Source organism: Streptopelia decaocto, assembly GCF_964273445.1.
Source record: "Streptopelia decaocto genome assembly, chromosome: 5".
Classification (NCBI taxonomy): domain Eukaryota; kingdom Metazoa; phylum Chordata; class Aves; order Columbiformes; family Columbidae; genus Streptopelia; species Streptopelia decaocto.
The window spans coordinates 72,108,902-72,123,523 of record NC_138659.1 but is presented as its reverse complement, the minus strand read 5'-3'; the positions used below and the strand labels follow the sequence as shown (position 1 = coordinate 72,123,523).

The window sequence follows — 14,622 nt, the reverse complement described above, 5'->3', positions numbered from 1 at the left end:
GCCGCAATAGCTCTTAGGGTTTCTTTGCAAGACGTTGGGCCGGGCGCTGACAAACAAGGTCTTTCGGTACAGAAATGAGATGGCTACCAGGGCAGGTCCCTCGGGAGCCGGTTGGTGATGAGCCCTTCAGCGCACTGCAGCAAGTGCTGCCGGGGAGAAACGGAGCATTTGGCCACAAAAGGCATTCGTTCCTCCTGCAGGTTTTACACTGTGAAATGTGAGCGTCCCCTTCTTTCTCAGCTGAAAAACGATACCTATATTTATTTGCTTCAGTGCGGAATGGAAGCTTTGGAGCCTGGGCGGCCGCGGCAGCGGCGCTGGGCCGGTCGCTCTCAGCGCCATTGCCGGCAGTGCTGCTGCCGATGGGGCGATGAGGTTCTGCGAAGCAGCACAGTGGGCGTTCTAGTCTGGGATCAGGAAAAGCTTCAGCCTTAATTTGTGTTCAGAGATTAAATAAAGCCCTCCATTCTTCATTGGAAATAATTAGATTTCTCTCTGTTCCCAAGTTTTATCAAATATGTAACTGAAAAAGTCATTTTGTCTGCCTCTTCAACCGGCGTATAAAACATCACAGAATGTAACCATGACCGTAATGTGAGTCCAAGTAGAAGACTTCACTCACACTGTATGTCAGCCATAGCAAGACTTACTTTCCATGTTTTATTCAGAAAAGACTTGTTAACTGTATAACAGGGTCCAGATCCTCATGTAGATCCGTGGAGTGCTGCAGAGCTGGAGTAAATGGCAGCTCGGGGTTTGATCCATCCCAAAGGCAGACAGAAGATGGGTCGTGGTGTCTCCTGGCATTTCTGCAGGTTGGTCTGGTTTTTCATCATTCTTTAATCGATAGTAAAGCCAGAAAATCCCAGCAGAGATGTGAACTTGTGATTAAAGCTCCACAGACACGTAGAGGCCGAGCAGCCTTTCCGCAGGGAGCGTGGCGGCCCCAGAGCGCGCGTCCTGTCCGTGCCGGCTCCCCGGGCTCCGCTCGGCTCGGGTCCAACACACGTGCGCAGGGCCATGGCCAGGGATGAGCCAAAACTCCTTCAGTTTGGTTTCAGTATTCAGTAAAGACAGCCGATTTCGAGATATCTGACTAAAATTGCTATCAAATGATGAATAGCTGGCATGCAAGGGGGGAGACGGTGGAGAGCGAGGGCAAAGAAAACTAAAGAAAACTGCTCCTTTTTCTTTTCTGTTTCTTAGGTTTTTTGCTGTCACTTCTGTAGTTTTCCCTTGTTTATTTGGATTAACGTCTCTCGTGAGGTAAAGAAGTGAACGTGTTTCTGGAGCTGCAAGTCAAATAATCACCCATATCCAAAACTCAGTTATAGAAACATCTGCTTAATCTCTGACGAGACGTTATTTTCTCCCCATGACATTAAAAGGAATTGCTTAATACGAATCACCTACATGGCTTTAAGTCCCAGGATTCAGAGCATGCCGCTGACATTCTGCACTCCCCTCCCACGAATTCCTGCAGGAATTGGGGTATTCGATGACAGACACAAACCAGGGCTTGGCTCCCTGCTCGCCGTGCGCGGTGCCGCTGAGGAGGGTTTCCTGGCGCGGTGTCGGTGTGCTGGTCGTGTGCCTTCTGTGTCAACGGCGAGAGGGGAAGGTGGTTCGTTCTGGAAAAGCCACGGGCCACCCGGGTTTGCGTGTTCTGAGCGCGGTCCCAGCTGCATCGCGAGGTGGGGTTTAGTTTCCCTCCGTTGAGCTCCCGGGGTCGGCAGGTTTGCTGGAGATGGGAACACGAGCGCGCCGTTAGAGCACGGAGCTGAAGTTACTGCTGTACGGCGCCATCGGCAACAGCAGGTTTTGTTTTGGGCCAGAAGAAGTTTCCGTCTCTAGCACAAACAACTGAGAAAGGGATTTTTAATGGAAGTGTTGACACGACCTAAAAACACCAACAGGCTTGCTATGAATTAAAGTTTTATCAGCTACTGTTACAACTTGGCTGTAGCAAACGGCAGTACTGAATTAAAGAGATTTTAATGATTTATGGTGCTCTGACAAGCCAGTCCTTCATCCATCTTGTGATAAAGCACAACTTTTCAGCAGGGAGAAAGTAAAGTTGTGAGACTCCACAAAAAATATTTGAAGGGGTGAATTGTGACGAGGTGTTTGGAATAGAAAATCAAATCAGCTCTTGAAGATGTGAAGGCAGATTGGCTGAGCTGTCGGTTTGCGCTTAGAGCACGGCTCCTCAGAACCGCAGTCATTTTCCATTCACCGCAACGTTACACCTGTTAATTTGCTTTATCCAGGACAGACAGGTTCTGGTTTTGACCTTTGCATCTGAAGGGGAGACTATGTTATGAAAATACTTGTTATTGTTAGAGGTGTAGCTGTGAAGCGGTCCCGCCCGGCTGGAACCGTCAACCGCAGAGCAGCTGCCGCGGTGCCGCGTCCTGGTGCCGCTGCGGCGCAGCCCCCGTGGCACGGACGGGGCTCCCGGGGCTGCAGAGCGGCCGTGCACCGGGATGTGTCCTCTGCAGCTGCAGTGGGTACCTGTTCGTGCCACATGAGCCAGCGTGTGCACAGGTGGCCAAGAGGCCACCAGCATGCTGGCTGGTACCAGCGCTGGTGTGGCCAGCAGCCCCAGGGCAGTGACTGTCCCTGTGCTGGGACCTGGGGAGGACAAAGTGCCAGTCCTGGGGCAGTTCTGGGCCCCTCAGGACAAGAGAGACCTTGAGGTGCTGGAGCGAGTGGAGAGAAGGGAACGGAGCTGGTGAGGGGCTGGAGCACAAGTGTGATGGAGCAGCTGAGGGACCTGGGGGGTTCAGCTGGAGAACAGGAGCTGAGGGGAGACCTTCTGATCTCTGAACTGCCTGAAAGGAGCTTGGAGCTGGGGGGGTCGGGCTCTGCTCCCCAGGAACAAGCGCCAGGAGCAGAGGAAACGGCCTCAAGTTGCGCCAGGGGAGGTTGAGGTTGGATCTGGGAACAGTTTCTTCCCCAAAGGGCTGTGGGGCATTGGAACAGGCTGCCCAGGGCAGTGCTGGAGTCACCATCCCTGGAGGGCTGGACAGACGGACATGAGGTTCTCAGGACATGGGGCAGTGCCTGGGCTGGGTCAGTGGTTGGACTTGATGATCTTAAAGGTCTTTTCCAAGCAAAACAATTCTGTGATTCTGTGTTCCTGGTCTGTAAGCGCTGCCATCTCACCTGGGCTGCTGCGGGAGCAGCGACGTGCGCGTCACACCTGAAGCGTCCGCTGTTCTGAGGCCCAGCTGAGCACCCAGACGCGGGGCAGCCCCGTGGGGCGGGCCTGGCCCCCGCAGCGCCCGTGTGCCCGCAGAGCGGAGCCTCGGCCGAACGATGGAGATGCGCGAGCAGCCCCTGGCCACGGCCGGCATGGATGTGTCACTGAGCCTGGTTCAGCGTGGCGTCATAGAGATTGCTGTGCACACTGGTGCTGGGACCAGAGCTGCAGATGTCCCATTCTTTCAAATGGGTCTTTGTGCGCTGGAGATAATAGTTGGGAAAAACACTGCCAGAGACACTGCTGTCAAAACTGTTCCCAGAACAAAGTTCTGGTTAAATAGGCTGCATAATCAAGCAGTGAAGGCTTTTGATTGTCTCAAAGTATGTTTTTATTCAGGATCAGACAGTATTGTAGTAGGGTGTCCCTGCTGAGCATGGGGTGAGTGTCGTGGGTGCTCTGTGCGCAGCTCCAGCCCTGCTCCTGGACCTGGCACCGGGGCTGCGGGGCCAGCGCAGCGCCAGAGGAGCTCTGCGGGGGACACGTCTGGCATCTCCCGTCTTCCCGGAGCCCGCTCCGCTGGGAGCAGCCCTGAGGGGGCGGTGAGGGGCTGCAGGGGATGGTGAGGGGCTGCAGGGGATGGTGAGGGGCTGCAGGTGACGGCGAGGGGCTGCAGGGGATGGTGAGGGGCTGCAGGTGACGGTGAGGGGCTGCAGGGGATGGTGAGGGGCTGCAGGTGACGGTGAGGGGCTGCAGGGGATGGTGAGGGGCTGCAGGGGATGGTGAGGGGCTGCAGGGTCCAGTGGTGCCCGCTGCCTTTGGCATTTCCAGCCTCTTGTGCCCAGGGAGCCACGCTCTGGGTCAGTAACCGTGGGGGGGAACCTCTTTGAGGGACCAGCATCCCGGAGCTGGTGGGTGCCCCTCTGGGCCTGTCCTTGCGGAGGAGCTGCTCCTGGGTGGGGTACCCGTGGGCTGCAGCCCGGCCCTTGCCCTTACACCAGCTGATTTTACTGTCTCCTGTATCAGCGCTGCAGCCCGGCCCTTGCCCTTACACCAGCTGATTTTACTGTCCCCTATATCAGGTAATTATCAATTTACTTTTTGTTTGTGATTCATCCTGCTCACGGCACACAGCTTTGTGCTGCCCGTGGCTGCACTTCCAGCAGTGCTTGAAAGCACATCTGTCTGTCTTTCTGTCCTTCCTCGTTTGCTCATGGCTGGGTGTTGGGAGAGGAGAACATCTGCAGAACCAAGCTGTGTTGTTGGGTGCCCAGGACCCAGGTGCCAGGTCACTGCTTTTGTCAGAGTCAATGCAACTGATGCCTTTTAGAGAATGCTTTCAATTAGATAAAACCGATTTGACAGATTTGAGGTGATTTTTGGCAGAGGCAGTCAGCGTTTCTCCCCTGCCGCTGCCCATAACTCTGTGGCTCTGTAGGAGGTGCTGCCTTCCCTGGGCTGTCACAGGGCACTGCCTGGGAACCAGCACAGTGGTGACAGGGATCAAAGGAGCGTCCCCAGGGGAAGGCAGGGGGTGGTTTTGGCACAGCCAAACCAGTGGCAGGTGGCCCTCAGGGGACCGTGGCCCTGGCCGGACAGGGAGGACTTGGAATGGGATCTCATGGCTTGTGACGAGCCCCTGTCCCCACGCTGGACTGGCCTGTGCATGGCAGAGCTTCATCAGCTGCTCACCATGGCTCATGTGCTTAATGAATCCCGGTAGTTTAATTATATCCCTGCAGATACACCGAGGAGGCAGCTTTAAACTTTGCTATCTTGGCTATGCCTAAAAAAAGAATGAATAGCTGGTTTTATCCTACTGTTTATGAGAACTGTAGAGCAAGTTAATATTATCTTTTTAATTACAAGTGTTACACAGATGTTAATTAACAGGCAAAGATTGTATTTCAATTATCGTCAGTGCCATCATAATACAAAATGGATAAGAAGATTGCTTTTAAATGACAGGGTAACTGATACCGTGTCCTGTGCAACTGTGACGCCGTGGCAAGCGCCTTCGGTTTCCCTTCAGAACAGCACGATCCCTGTTTGTTCCTTCCCCGGTGGCAGCTGAGGGTTGATTTTCATTTTTCCTGTATTATTGGCACTATTCTGTGTGCAGCTCTCGGCACTGACCCGCTCTCAGGCGGCGAGGCAGGGGCTCTCTCCTTGCTCAATGAACTCACGTGTGCAAGAGACCAGCAATCCCAGCCCTCTCGCTCCTGTGTGCGGGAGCCCTGGCTGTCCTGCTCCTGCAGCCTGGCTCCAAACCCTCCCGCGCCTGCCCGCGTTCCTGCCGCGCCGGGTGAGCGGGACGTGCCGCCGACGGTGCCGGGAGCCCGGCGTTCGGTGCTCCGGGCACACGCGGCTCAGCACGGGCTCACGGGCGCTCACACAGTACCAGTTCTTGCTCTTTTTCCCCCGTTCCTGCTGTAACATTTAGTGATCAAAACCAAATTTGGTTCTCCAAAACAGCTCAAGCTGTTTGTCCATCGTGGTAAGTGCCTCCTTACTGTTTCTGCTCCTTGAGAACAAAGTTCTTCCTGCTCCAGAGGTTGCAAATCTCCCATTTCCTCGCCATCCATCCCGAGGCCGCTGTCACGCTGCCCCTGTACCTGCTGATGTTTTTGGGTGCCGCAGCAGTTCTGTGTCTGGCTGAGCTGTGCAGCAGAAGCGCCGCTGGGCCCGGGTTTTTGCCCAGTTCTTGGCGTGTCTGCGCTGGGCTGGGGGCCGGGGCAGCGCCTGGGCCCAGGGCCCCCAGCGCGGACGTGGCCCCCGTCGGAGTGACCGGGGTTTCCTTTGCTGGCTCGAAGCTTAGGGCCAGATTCTGCTCGTGATAATTCCTCATGACTTCATCAGGGCTGGCTTGTACTTGAGAGCTGGAAACGGCTCCTCCGGGTGATTAATGGCTGGAGAGCGCTGCGGGGATTAAATCAACTGCCAGAGGGATCGATGCATCAGCCCAGAGTCGCAGCCGCTTCCCAAATGACCACTTATGATACAACTGCAGTGCTTCATCCCTGGAGAGAGGGAAATGCAGGGACTTTTTTAACCGTTTCAGTTAAACAAAACGCTGGAGTTTTGTAGGTGTTCCACGGTGGGAGTCCAGACACAAACACCCAAGGGGAGTCAGCAGAAGTTGGAAGAGAAATCAATGTACGTGGGCAAGGTGCAACCACTCCAAATAAGCATTTTTATAAGCTGGAGCAGCCTTCAGCTGTGCTCCACTATCGCGTAGCATTGAGGTGTTTGACGTGGTGTGCAGTGCTTGCTGATGCTAAGCCTTGGCTCTACTGCAAAAACAAAATAAGCAAAATCCAGCTTTGTACGCTGAACCTTCCTGATGGCTCTCAGCCACAGTCAATAAATGTCTGTGTGTGTAAGGATTACGGGGCGTTTGTCTCATCTTTCAAAGGCAGAAGCCACGGAGACATTGCAGAATCAAACCTACTGCTGGCAGTTGGGCAGCGAAAGGAAGATCGTGGGCCCAGCTGTGGGTGTTTGCATCAGCTGCGACGGTCCCGCCCGGAGGACAGGACGCGGGGACCTTCATTAAAGATGACATCTGCATGTGCAGAAGGAAAATACAATCTCTGTGCAGCCAAGATGAAGAAAGCTCAGGCATTTATCAGCTCCGCAGATCCTGCCCAGAATGCAAACCGCTTGCTTTTGTTTGAGCCCAGAGAAATTGCGCTGCCCCTTTATAATTAGTTTGAGATAAGTCAGGACATGCTATTAAATGATTAGATGACCTTTCATCTGAGTGGGGGTTTCAGTCTGCTGGATTCCTTCAGAATCAGCAGGAAAAAAGTTACTGGGTTTCTAAAGGAGAGAGAGCAAGTTGGACTGAAAATGTACAGAGCAGCAAAAATGTGAGTGATTGGGGAAAGTATCCTAAATTGACAAGAACAAGAAAGAACTTCCAAAAATGACATAATGTCTGAGTGCCCAGGACACCAGAAAAGCCCCAAAGCCCAGCTCTGTTTCCGTGCCAGCTCACACCACGCTTGGGTGGGAAATAGAAATGACTCTGGTAGGCGAGAGCTCAGTGAGTGATGCAGGGCAATAAGAAGCCAAATAATTCCTGGCAGGTTAGGACTTTGTTTCTGCTTTCGGTGCTTAGTCCGTGGTGTGCCGGAGAGCGCTTTGGTGCTGCAGAATCGGGTTTATCCCGAGGCTTTATCCTGACGCCGGTGTGTGTCGGTGTAAATGGTGTGCACGCTCCTGCCCACAGAGCAAGCTTCACCCTGCAAACCGCGGGCACGGGGCGCGTGGGAGCACAACATCAACCAGTCAAGAGCGCGAGTCCCTCGGGTACGTTCTGCTTACTTAGTCTCAGTATCATTTTTCCTTTGTTTTGTTTTCTCCAATTGTGGTCTGATATTTGAAGTCCCTGCTGTTTCCCTGGAGCAGCTGGTGCGAACAGCCGCACCGCGCCGACCCCAGGACGCGGTTCGGAGCCGCGCCGGCTGCTCCCGCTCCAGGGCCCGCTCTTCCCTCCTTCTCTATCAAAGCTTGTCCCTTTGTCCCCAGGCTAACTTCTTCACCGCTGTGGGTGACAAAACAAACCGTGCACAAAGCAGGGACGTGGGTCTGAACTCTTCTGTTCGTGTGCTGTGTTTCTCAGTGACAGCTCTTACCTTAAAGAAAGGTGTTCGGAGACAAGTGTCAGCTTTCCCCCCCACTACTTTTTTAATATAACCAAGTTCAATGGTCCTCATTAGTCCCCACAAAATTAATGAGATGACAGCTGGGGCTGTTGAGTGAAGCCCAAGATTGTCCCCGGTGCAGGTGAGAAGCTGCCGGCTCTGGTGACAATCGGGGGTTGTCACTGTCTGGGGCCCCGTGACGTGAGATGGCGCTGGGCGCTGTTAAATGCACATCTCATGCGCTGAACCGCAGCCGCGGGCTCCGGAGCCGTTCTGCTTCCGCGCAGGGAAAGCAAAGGCAGCTGTACACAAAGCACTTGGCAGCCGCGGAGCGTTCGGGGTATCTGGGACTCTATTAAATCTTTTATGTGCCATGTCTTGAGCAATATCCTACCAGCTGATGCCTGCCTTCTGCTTCACAAATCTGGCAGCATTACATACCACTTTTCCTAATGGCTGTATTTAACCACTGAACGTTTCCTTTGTGTGGCGAGGGACCGCATTATGCGGAATGAGGACACCGTAGCCTCTTCTTTCTGCTTTCTTGCGTTGCTTCGCATTGTAGATGGGCTCGAAAATGGGTTGAGATTAATTTTAAAAACCACTCGGAGTTGTTACCAAGTCGATGTTTGTTCCCTCCCTGGGAACAGATGCGCAGAGGAGGAGCACAAAAGGAACAGATCGGTGGGGGCAGCGTGTCTGTGCGGGGGCCGCGTTTGGGGCGTTTCCCGGGGGTCCTGCCCGCGGCACAGGGGCTGGGTGGCCGGGACTCCGCTCCTGGCGCTGCTCCGGTTGCGTTGGGTCCCACCAAGCGCCGTATTAACGTGGTCACTAATTACCGATGCCACGGTAAGTCCAGCGGCACAGACACGTGCACGGAGCGGCCGCGGCGCTGTCCCCGCTGCCACGGGGACGTTCCCACGGCCGCCCACGGGCCTGTTCTTTTCCAGAAAACCCAGAACAAACATTTCCAGAGCGCCCGAAACTGCCGTTGCTTTGTATGTAGGTGATGCTGTTCCATTTCGGGAAACTATTTATTATGATGACAGAGTACAAGAAGTTTTCGTCATTTTCTGATTTATTATACTAGGTTTCTATTTTCCCTGCAGAGAAACAAGAAGCAAATAACATAAATATAAAGCACAATACCCGTTAAGATATTGCAAGTCACAACCTAAAAAAATAAAATAAAGTAGACATTAATGAGCTTCTAGCCATAATGTGAAATAAAGTGACATCAGGAAAGGATGTTGTTCAGTGCCTAGAAGGCTGTTATTCAACCGTTTGTTTTTAGAGGAGTTAGATAGCAATGACCATGTTTTAAAGGGATATTCTTACGTCTTTTCTGCTTGAAGAACTTATAAAATATGAAGTTATCTTTGCCTGTTTTATGAAATGTGCAGCCAGTTTAGCCTGCTCGAGGCAGGGGCTGGATGCTGCTGGTCTTTGCTTTGCACTATGTTCATTATTGCCATTACTGCAGGGAGCTGAGGTTTCACCGTATGTTGTGCTGTGGACAGTCCCTGGCAGTCCCCACAAGCTTTGCACCGGAGGGGCCTGTTCCAGCGGGGACAGGGCTGGGGACAGGGCTGGGGACAGGGCTGGGGACAGGGCTGGGGACAGGGCTGGGGACAGCGTGTGCCGCGCCCTGGGGACAGCGTGTGCCATGCTCTGGGGACAGCATGTGCCGTGCTCTGGGGACACCGCGTTCCGTGCTCTGGGGACAGCGTGTGCCGTGCTCTGGGGACAGCATGTGCCATGCTCTGGGGACAGCGTGTGCCGTGCTCTGGGGACAGCGTGTGCCATGCTCTGGGGACAGCATGTGCCGTGCTCTGGGGTCACTGTGTGCCGTGCCCTGGGGTCACCGTGTGCCATGCCCTAGGGACAGTGTATGCCATGCCCTAGGGACAGTGTGTGCCGTGCCCTAGGGACAGTGTGTGCTGTGCCCTGGGGACAGCGTGTGCCGTGCCGTGGGGTCACCGTGTGCCATCCCCTGGGGTCACCGTGTGCCGTGCGCTGGGGTCACCGTGTGCCGTGCCCTGGGGACACCGTGTGCCATGCCCTCGGGTCACCGTGTGCCGTGCGCTGGGGTCACCGTGTGCCATCCCCTGGGGTCACCGTGTGCCGTGCGCTGGGGTCACCGTGTGCCGTGCGCTGGGGACAGCGGGGCTGTGGTGGCCCAGCTGTGTCACCGTGGCCACGGGCTGTGCCGGCCATGCCGCAGCAACGCGCGGCTTCCACCGGGAGCCCTGCTGTGGTCAGGCTCCCCGAGAAGGGAGCCCTTACCGTCAGGTCTGCGCCGAGCCTGGAGATATTGCAATGCAGAGTTCTCCGTTCTTACTGTAATTGTGATGATGACTGCAAAATTGTCCCCGTAATTTCACAGTGTGCTTCGCTAATTGGGGTGTTTTTATCAGGCTAACGATAACCACCTATTATTTTGTCACCTTCTTGCTGTAGCGTCCTTGCTGATATGATATTGTGCGCCATTAGCACTTGCAAATGGTTGTTAATGGCAGCGATTGAGCAGCGCGGCAGAGTTCTGCGGCTCCTGTCTGTCTGCCGCGCCTTCTGCCCCCGAGTCCCGTGTCCTCGCTGGAGGTGTCACCTGCTCTCTAACGGCCCCCGGCTCAGCCTCCCCGCGCTGCTCCGGATACAGGCTGCACCACCAAAAATGCCAAATTAGTTCTTTCTCAAAGAAAATACATCCAGCTCATTGTAATCCCGGGCATGTCTGGTAATTAAAAGAGGAGAGGTGTAATTATACCTGATGTAGAAATGTCATTATTTCATTTAAAAATAGTTACCTTGATAACTAATTAGCTCTTTTAAAAATAGTGACCGTGGTAATGAAGGCATTGCTGGTGCCGGGCGGACGGGTGGCTCAGCGCTCCTGGGGCGGGGAGCCCGGGCGGGTGTGCGGGGCACCGGGGCCGCGGCACCCGAGCAGGAGGGTCCGGTTGCAGGGACAGAGTCCCGCGGCATTGCTGGGGCACGGCGGTTGTTGTTGGTAACAAATGTGCGTGCTAATGGCTTTCTGCTAAAACAAACGGGCTTGTTTTGACCTTTCAGAGCACAGCTTTGTAGGCAGCAGATGCAAACCAATCTGCGGGAGGTGGGGAGCTGTGCTGTGAGCAGAATGGAGCCGGGGCTGGGGGAGAAGTGCTCATAGCTGTGCGTCCCAAGTCACAGCCCGGGGACCAGGAGTATTCGATAGCAGGGCAGGAGTGCTGAGCGCTGCGGGGCTCAGCCTGGCAAAGCAGCAAGTGAGGACACGGAACATTGTACTAAATCTCTTTTTTCCTCCCCATTCTGCGGTGCTTTAGGTGTGTATCGTACAGAAGAGGGACACTGAGAAGATGTACGCCATGAAGTACATGAACAAGCAGCAGTGCATCGAAAGAGACGAGGTTCGCAACGTGTTCCGAGAGCTGGAAATCCTGCAGGAGATCGAGCACGTGTTCCTGGTGAACCTCTGGTGAGCGGCTCCTCTCCCTGCCCCGGTGCTCACCCAGCGCGGTGTCCCCGTCCTCAGGGTCACGGATGTCACAGTGCCGCGGTGACAGCCCGTGATAACGTGACGTGTGGTTAGGAAACATGGCACAGGAGATACTGAACGTTATGGCATCAAACATGTTAAAACGGCTTAGCTTTTCTTTTTCCATGGAAAGCCTTCGTGTGTTTTCACAGCCTCCGTGCTGGTGCCGCTGTCACATCCCTCCTCAGGGGCCCCACCACCAATTGAGCCGTGCAGTACGTTGGCAGCGGGGGGCGCTGGGGGTGCGGTTTGGCTGGGGCGTCCGGTGCGCCCGGTGACCGCTGGGCAGGAGATGGTCCATCCCGTTGTGTGCAGATACTGACAACCCTGACAGTCTCCAGCAATCGGGTCCTGCCTGGGGCCAATTCTTGTAGTAAATGAGAGCTTGAAAAGTCAAAGAAACCAGCATTTTTAGAGAGGATGATTTATAACTTTTATTAATACAAAAGTTACACAGAATATAGTGTTTCGCACAGTATTTGGTCCCTCTAAAGGACTCGATCTCACAGAGATTGGCTGACGGTTTAAATACACAGAACTGCTGCCAGCCGTAGCCAGTGTGCTCAGTGGAGCATTACTAAGGTCGGTCCTAACTCCAGCGGTTTTAAGGCTGGTTTAAAGCTGTCCTGAGCCCGGCTGGTCTGCGCAGGCCCTGCAAAGCAGCTCCGCAGCGAGGAATTAATGCCGTTGTGAGGCGGCCAAGGAGATACAGCGCCCGTCAGGTTGTACTAGACAGGGCATTTCCAAAGCATTACTAACTAAAGCTATTGGTTACAGTTTAGCCTGATTTGAGGGGATTTTTTAAAATGAGATCCCACAACGTTACCCAGTAACAAGGACGGTTTTTGCCAGTGCACACACAGTCGTGTTAGTATGGAGCGATGTGAAATGTAACTGGTTTTACTGACCTGTGGCTGAAAAAACATATGAGATTTCTTTGAATTATCAGGTGCATGGCCTTTTGCTGGAGAGCGGCTGGGGGCAGCAAGTGCAACAGGTCCACTGGCCAAATCAAATATATTCCCGTAGAGCTCAGATACATCACTACAAATTTTGCATGATGAACAAATTGACAAGGTTTGGAAAATGGTGCGTTGTATCCTCAGGTCGCTGGTTGGTTTGGGATGAGTGTTTCAATCAGCCTTTTCCCTGCCGCCTCCTCCTTCAGAATATGCCGACGTTTAAGATGAGAGCAGGAGTGTGTGATTCATAAGGATTATACAATCCCACATACTCTTTCCTCAGGAATACTGTCACCAAATATAACAATTGAACGCTGTTGTGTGGTGTATCCTCGCTGCTGTCAGTCTGCTGCAGGATCCACTGCACATTTAGAGAGGCGTTTTACTCTACAGTAAATATCAATCTTTTTCTGGTCTTTACGGTTAAATTAGCACTTGTGTTTTCCAATCCTTTTTCAGGATAGGCAGAAATATTTTCAGTATAGGTTTATCAGATTGTTCACCACTGAAAATGCAAAGTGTCTCTGCAGCAGCTGGTTAGCGCAGCCCGGGCTCTGCCTGCGGCGCTGCAGTAAATGGGGCTGCGCGCTCTCCAAGGGCAGCGTCGCTCAGGGCAGCCAGAGGTGAAAAACAAGACACGTCTAGAGCCGCGCTTGCTGCGTTAAAAGGTGTGGTGGCGGAGCCGGCACATGCTGGCAGTGGGCAGGTTTGCAGCTGCGGTGGTGAGGAGAGGGACCCGGGCTGGGTCTGACTCGTGCACCCCCAGGTACTCCTTCCAGGACGAGGAGGACATGTTCATGGTGGTGGACCTGCTGCTGGGCGGCGACCTGCGCTACCACCTGCAGCAGAACGTCCAGTTCACCGAAGAAACGGTCAAACTCTACATCTGCGAGATGGCGCTGGCGCTCGACTACCTGCGGAGTCAGCACATCATCCACAGGTACCCACGAGGGCATTATCCTACACACCAGCAGCTTATCCGCAGGTACCCGGCAGGCGACGCTGGCTCTGCTGATGCCACCAGTGCCCCCGGTCAGGGGACGGGCGGTGCTGGTCCTGGCAGCCTGTGCCCCGTCCTGCCCGGTCTCAGAGGAAGCCGGACTCTGCTGGGGGCTGACGGCTCCTCCCAGCCTGGGTTTCAAAGCCATCAAGGGCTTCATGGAAACAGGCCCAGTATTGTGTTCCTAATTTTCCTTGGAAACGATGCCTGAACAAGTCCAATGCTCCCACTTTTTTCCCCGGTCGCCCAGGAAAAGCATATTTCTGGTGCATCATAGTGGGGCTTCTCTCATGTTAGTGTATTTTCCTTTTATTTGTTCCTAGTTTTTGACAGATAAAAAAGCTGCAGGGTTGTTGTTAAGGTGCATCCTCCTGACTGAGGTTTCATCTTGCTGTAACCTTGCTTCTTTTTCCAGAGACGTCAAACCAGACAACATCCTCCTCGATGAGCAAGGTAGGCTGGACCAGGTGATCCTTGTGTCCCTTCCAGCCTCGTATTCTGCATTCTGTGATCTATTGGTAATACTGTCTCAGTGGCCTACATAAGCAAATACTGTAGGAGATCCTATAACGACCTCTTTTCCAGCAGGAGATCTTATAAAATGAAGACATAATCTCTCAGGCTCCAAACCTTCTGAGTTTTATTGCAAAGCCTTGGAAAAACCAAAGCTTGCACTTGCATGGAAGTTCATTAGAAAACAGTGCAGTGTATAAAGCCCAAACACAAATGGGAAAGAGGAGATGTCAGGGAAGATTCCATAGGACAAGGTGGCCTGGGATGTACACACCACTTTCATAGCTGCCGTGTACATAGAGAGCACAGAGTGGCTCCCAGAGGGCCAAGTGGGTGGGTTTTCTGTATGGCTGGCTTGAAAATAATGACATTTTCTGGATTTTAACTTTCGGTCCTGATGACAGAGAAAGTAGAAACAGGTGTTCCAGCGCTTTCTGAAGTGTCTGAATCATTTCTTCGTGCAGGCGCAGGGTTTGGGAAGCATTGTCAGGATTTCGTTGAGCTGACGTGTCCGGGTTGGCTGCTCTGTGCAGAGCGGCAGCGCTGGTTCCGCTCTGGGGCTCTGGGTCGCTGTGGGTCAGTGGCTCTCGTCGGTTCCAGGGCTGTGATCAATGCACCAGGACAGTTCTGTAGTGAGTGTTGTCTCTGCTGGCTGGAGCAATCTGACCAAGCGCTGGAGCTGCTGTGGGTTACTGCCTTGCTCCAGGTGTGATTTCGAATCAAGACCAGCGCTGGCCACCATTTAATCCAGGGCC

General features: G+C 53.7%; 1 protein-coding gene across 1 annotated transcript in view; it reads left to right on the top strand.

The window, feature by feature from the left end:
* Positions 1 to 14,622, top strand: part of STK32C (serine/threonine kinase 32C) — a 73,790-nt gene that overhangs the window by 52,442 nt on the left and 6,726 nt on the right. The window contains exons 3-5 of the mRNA XM_082054220.1: positions 11,181 to 11,332; positions 13,121 to 13,294; positions 13,770 to 13,807. Coding sequence (XP_081910346.1) covers positions 11,181 to 11,332; positions 13,121 to 13,294; positions 13,770 to 13,807 — 364 coding nt within the window. The remainder of the gene's footprint in view (positions 1 to 11,180; positions 11,333 to 13,120; positions 13,295 to 13,769; positions 13,808 to 14,622) is intronic.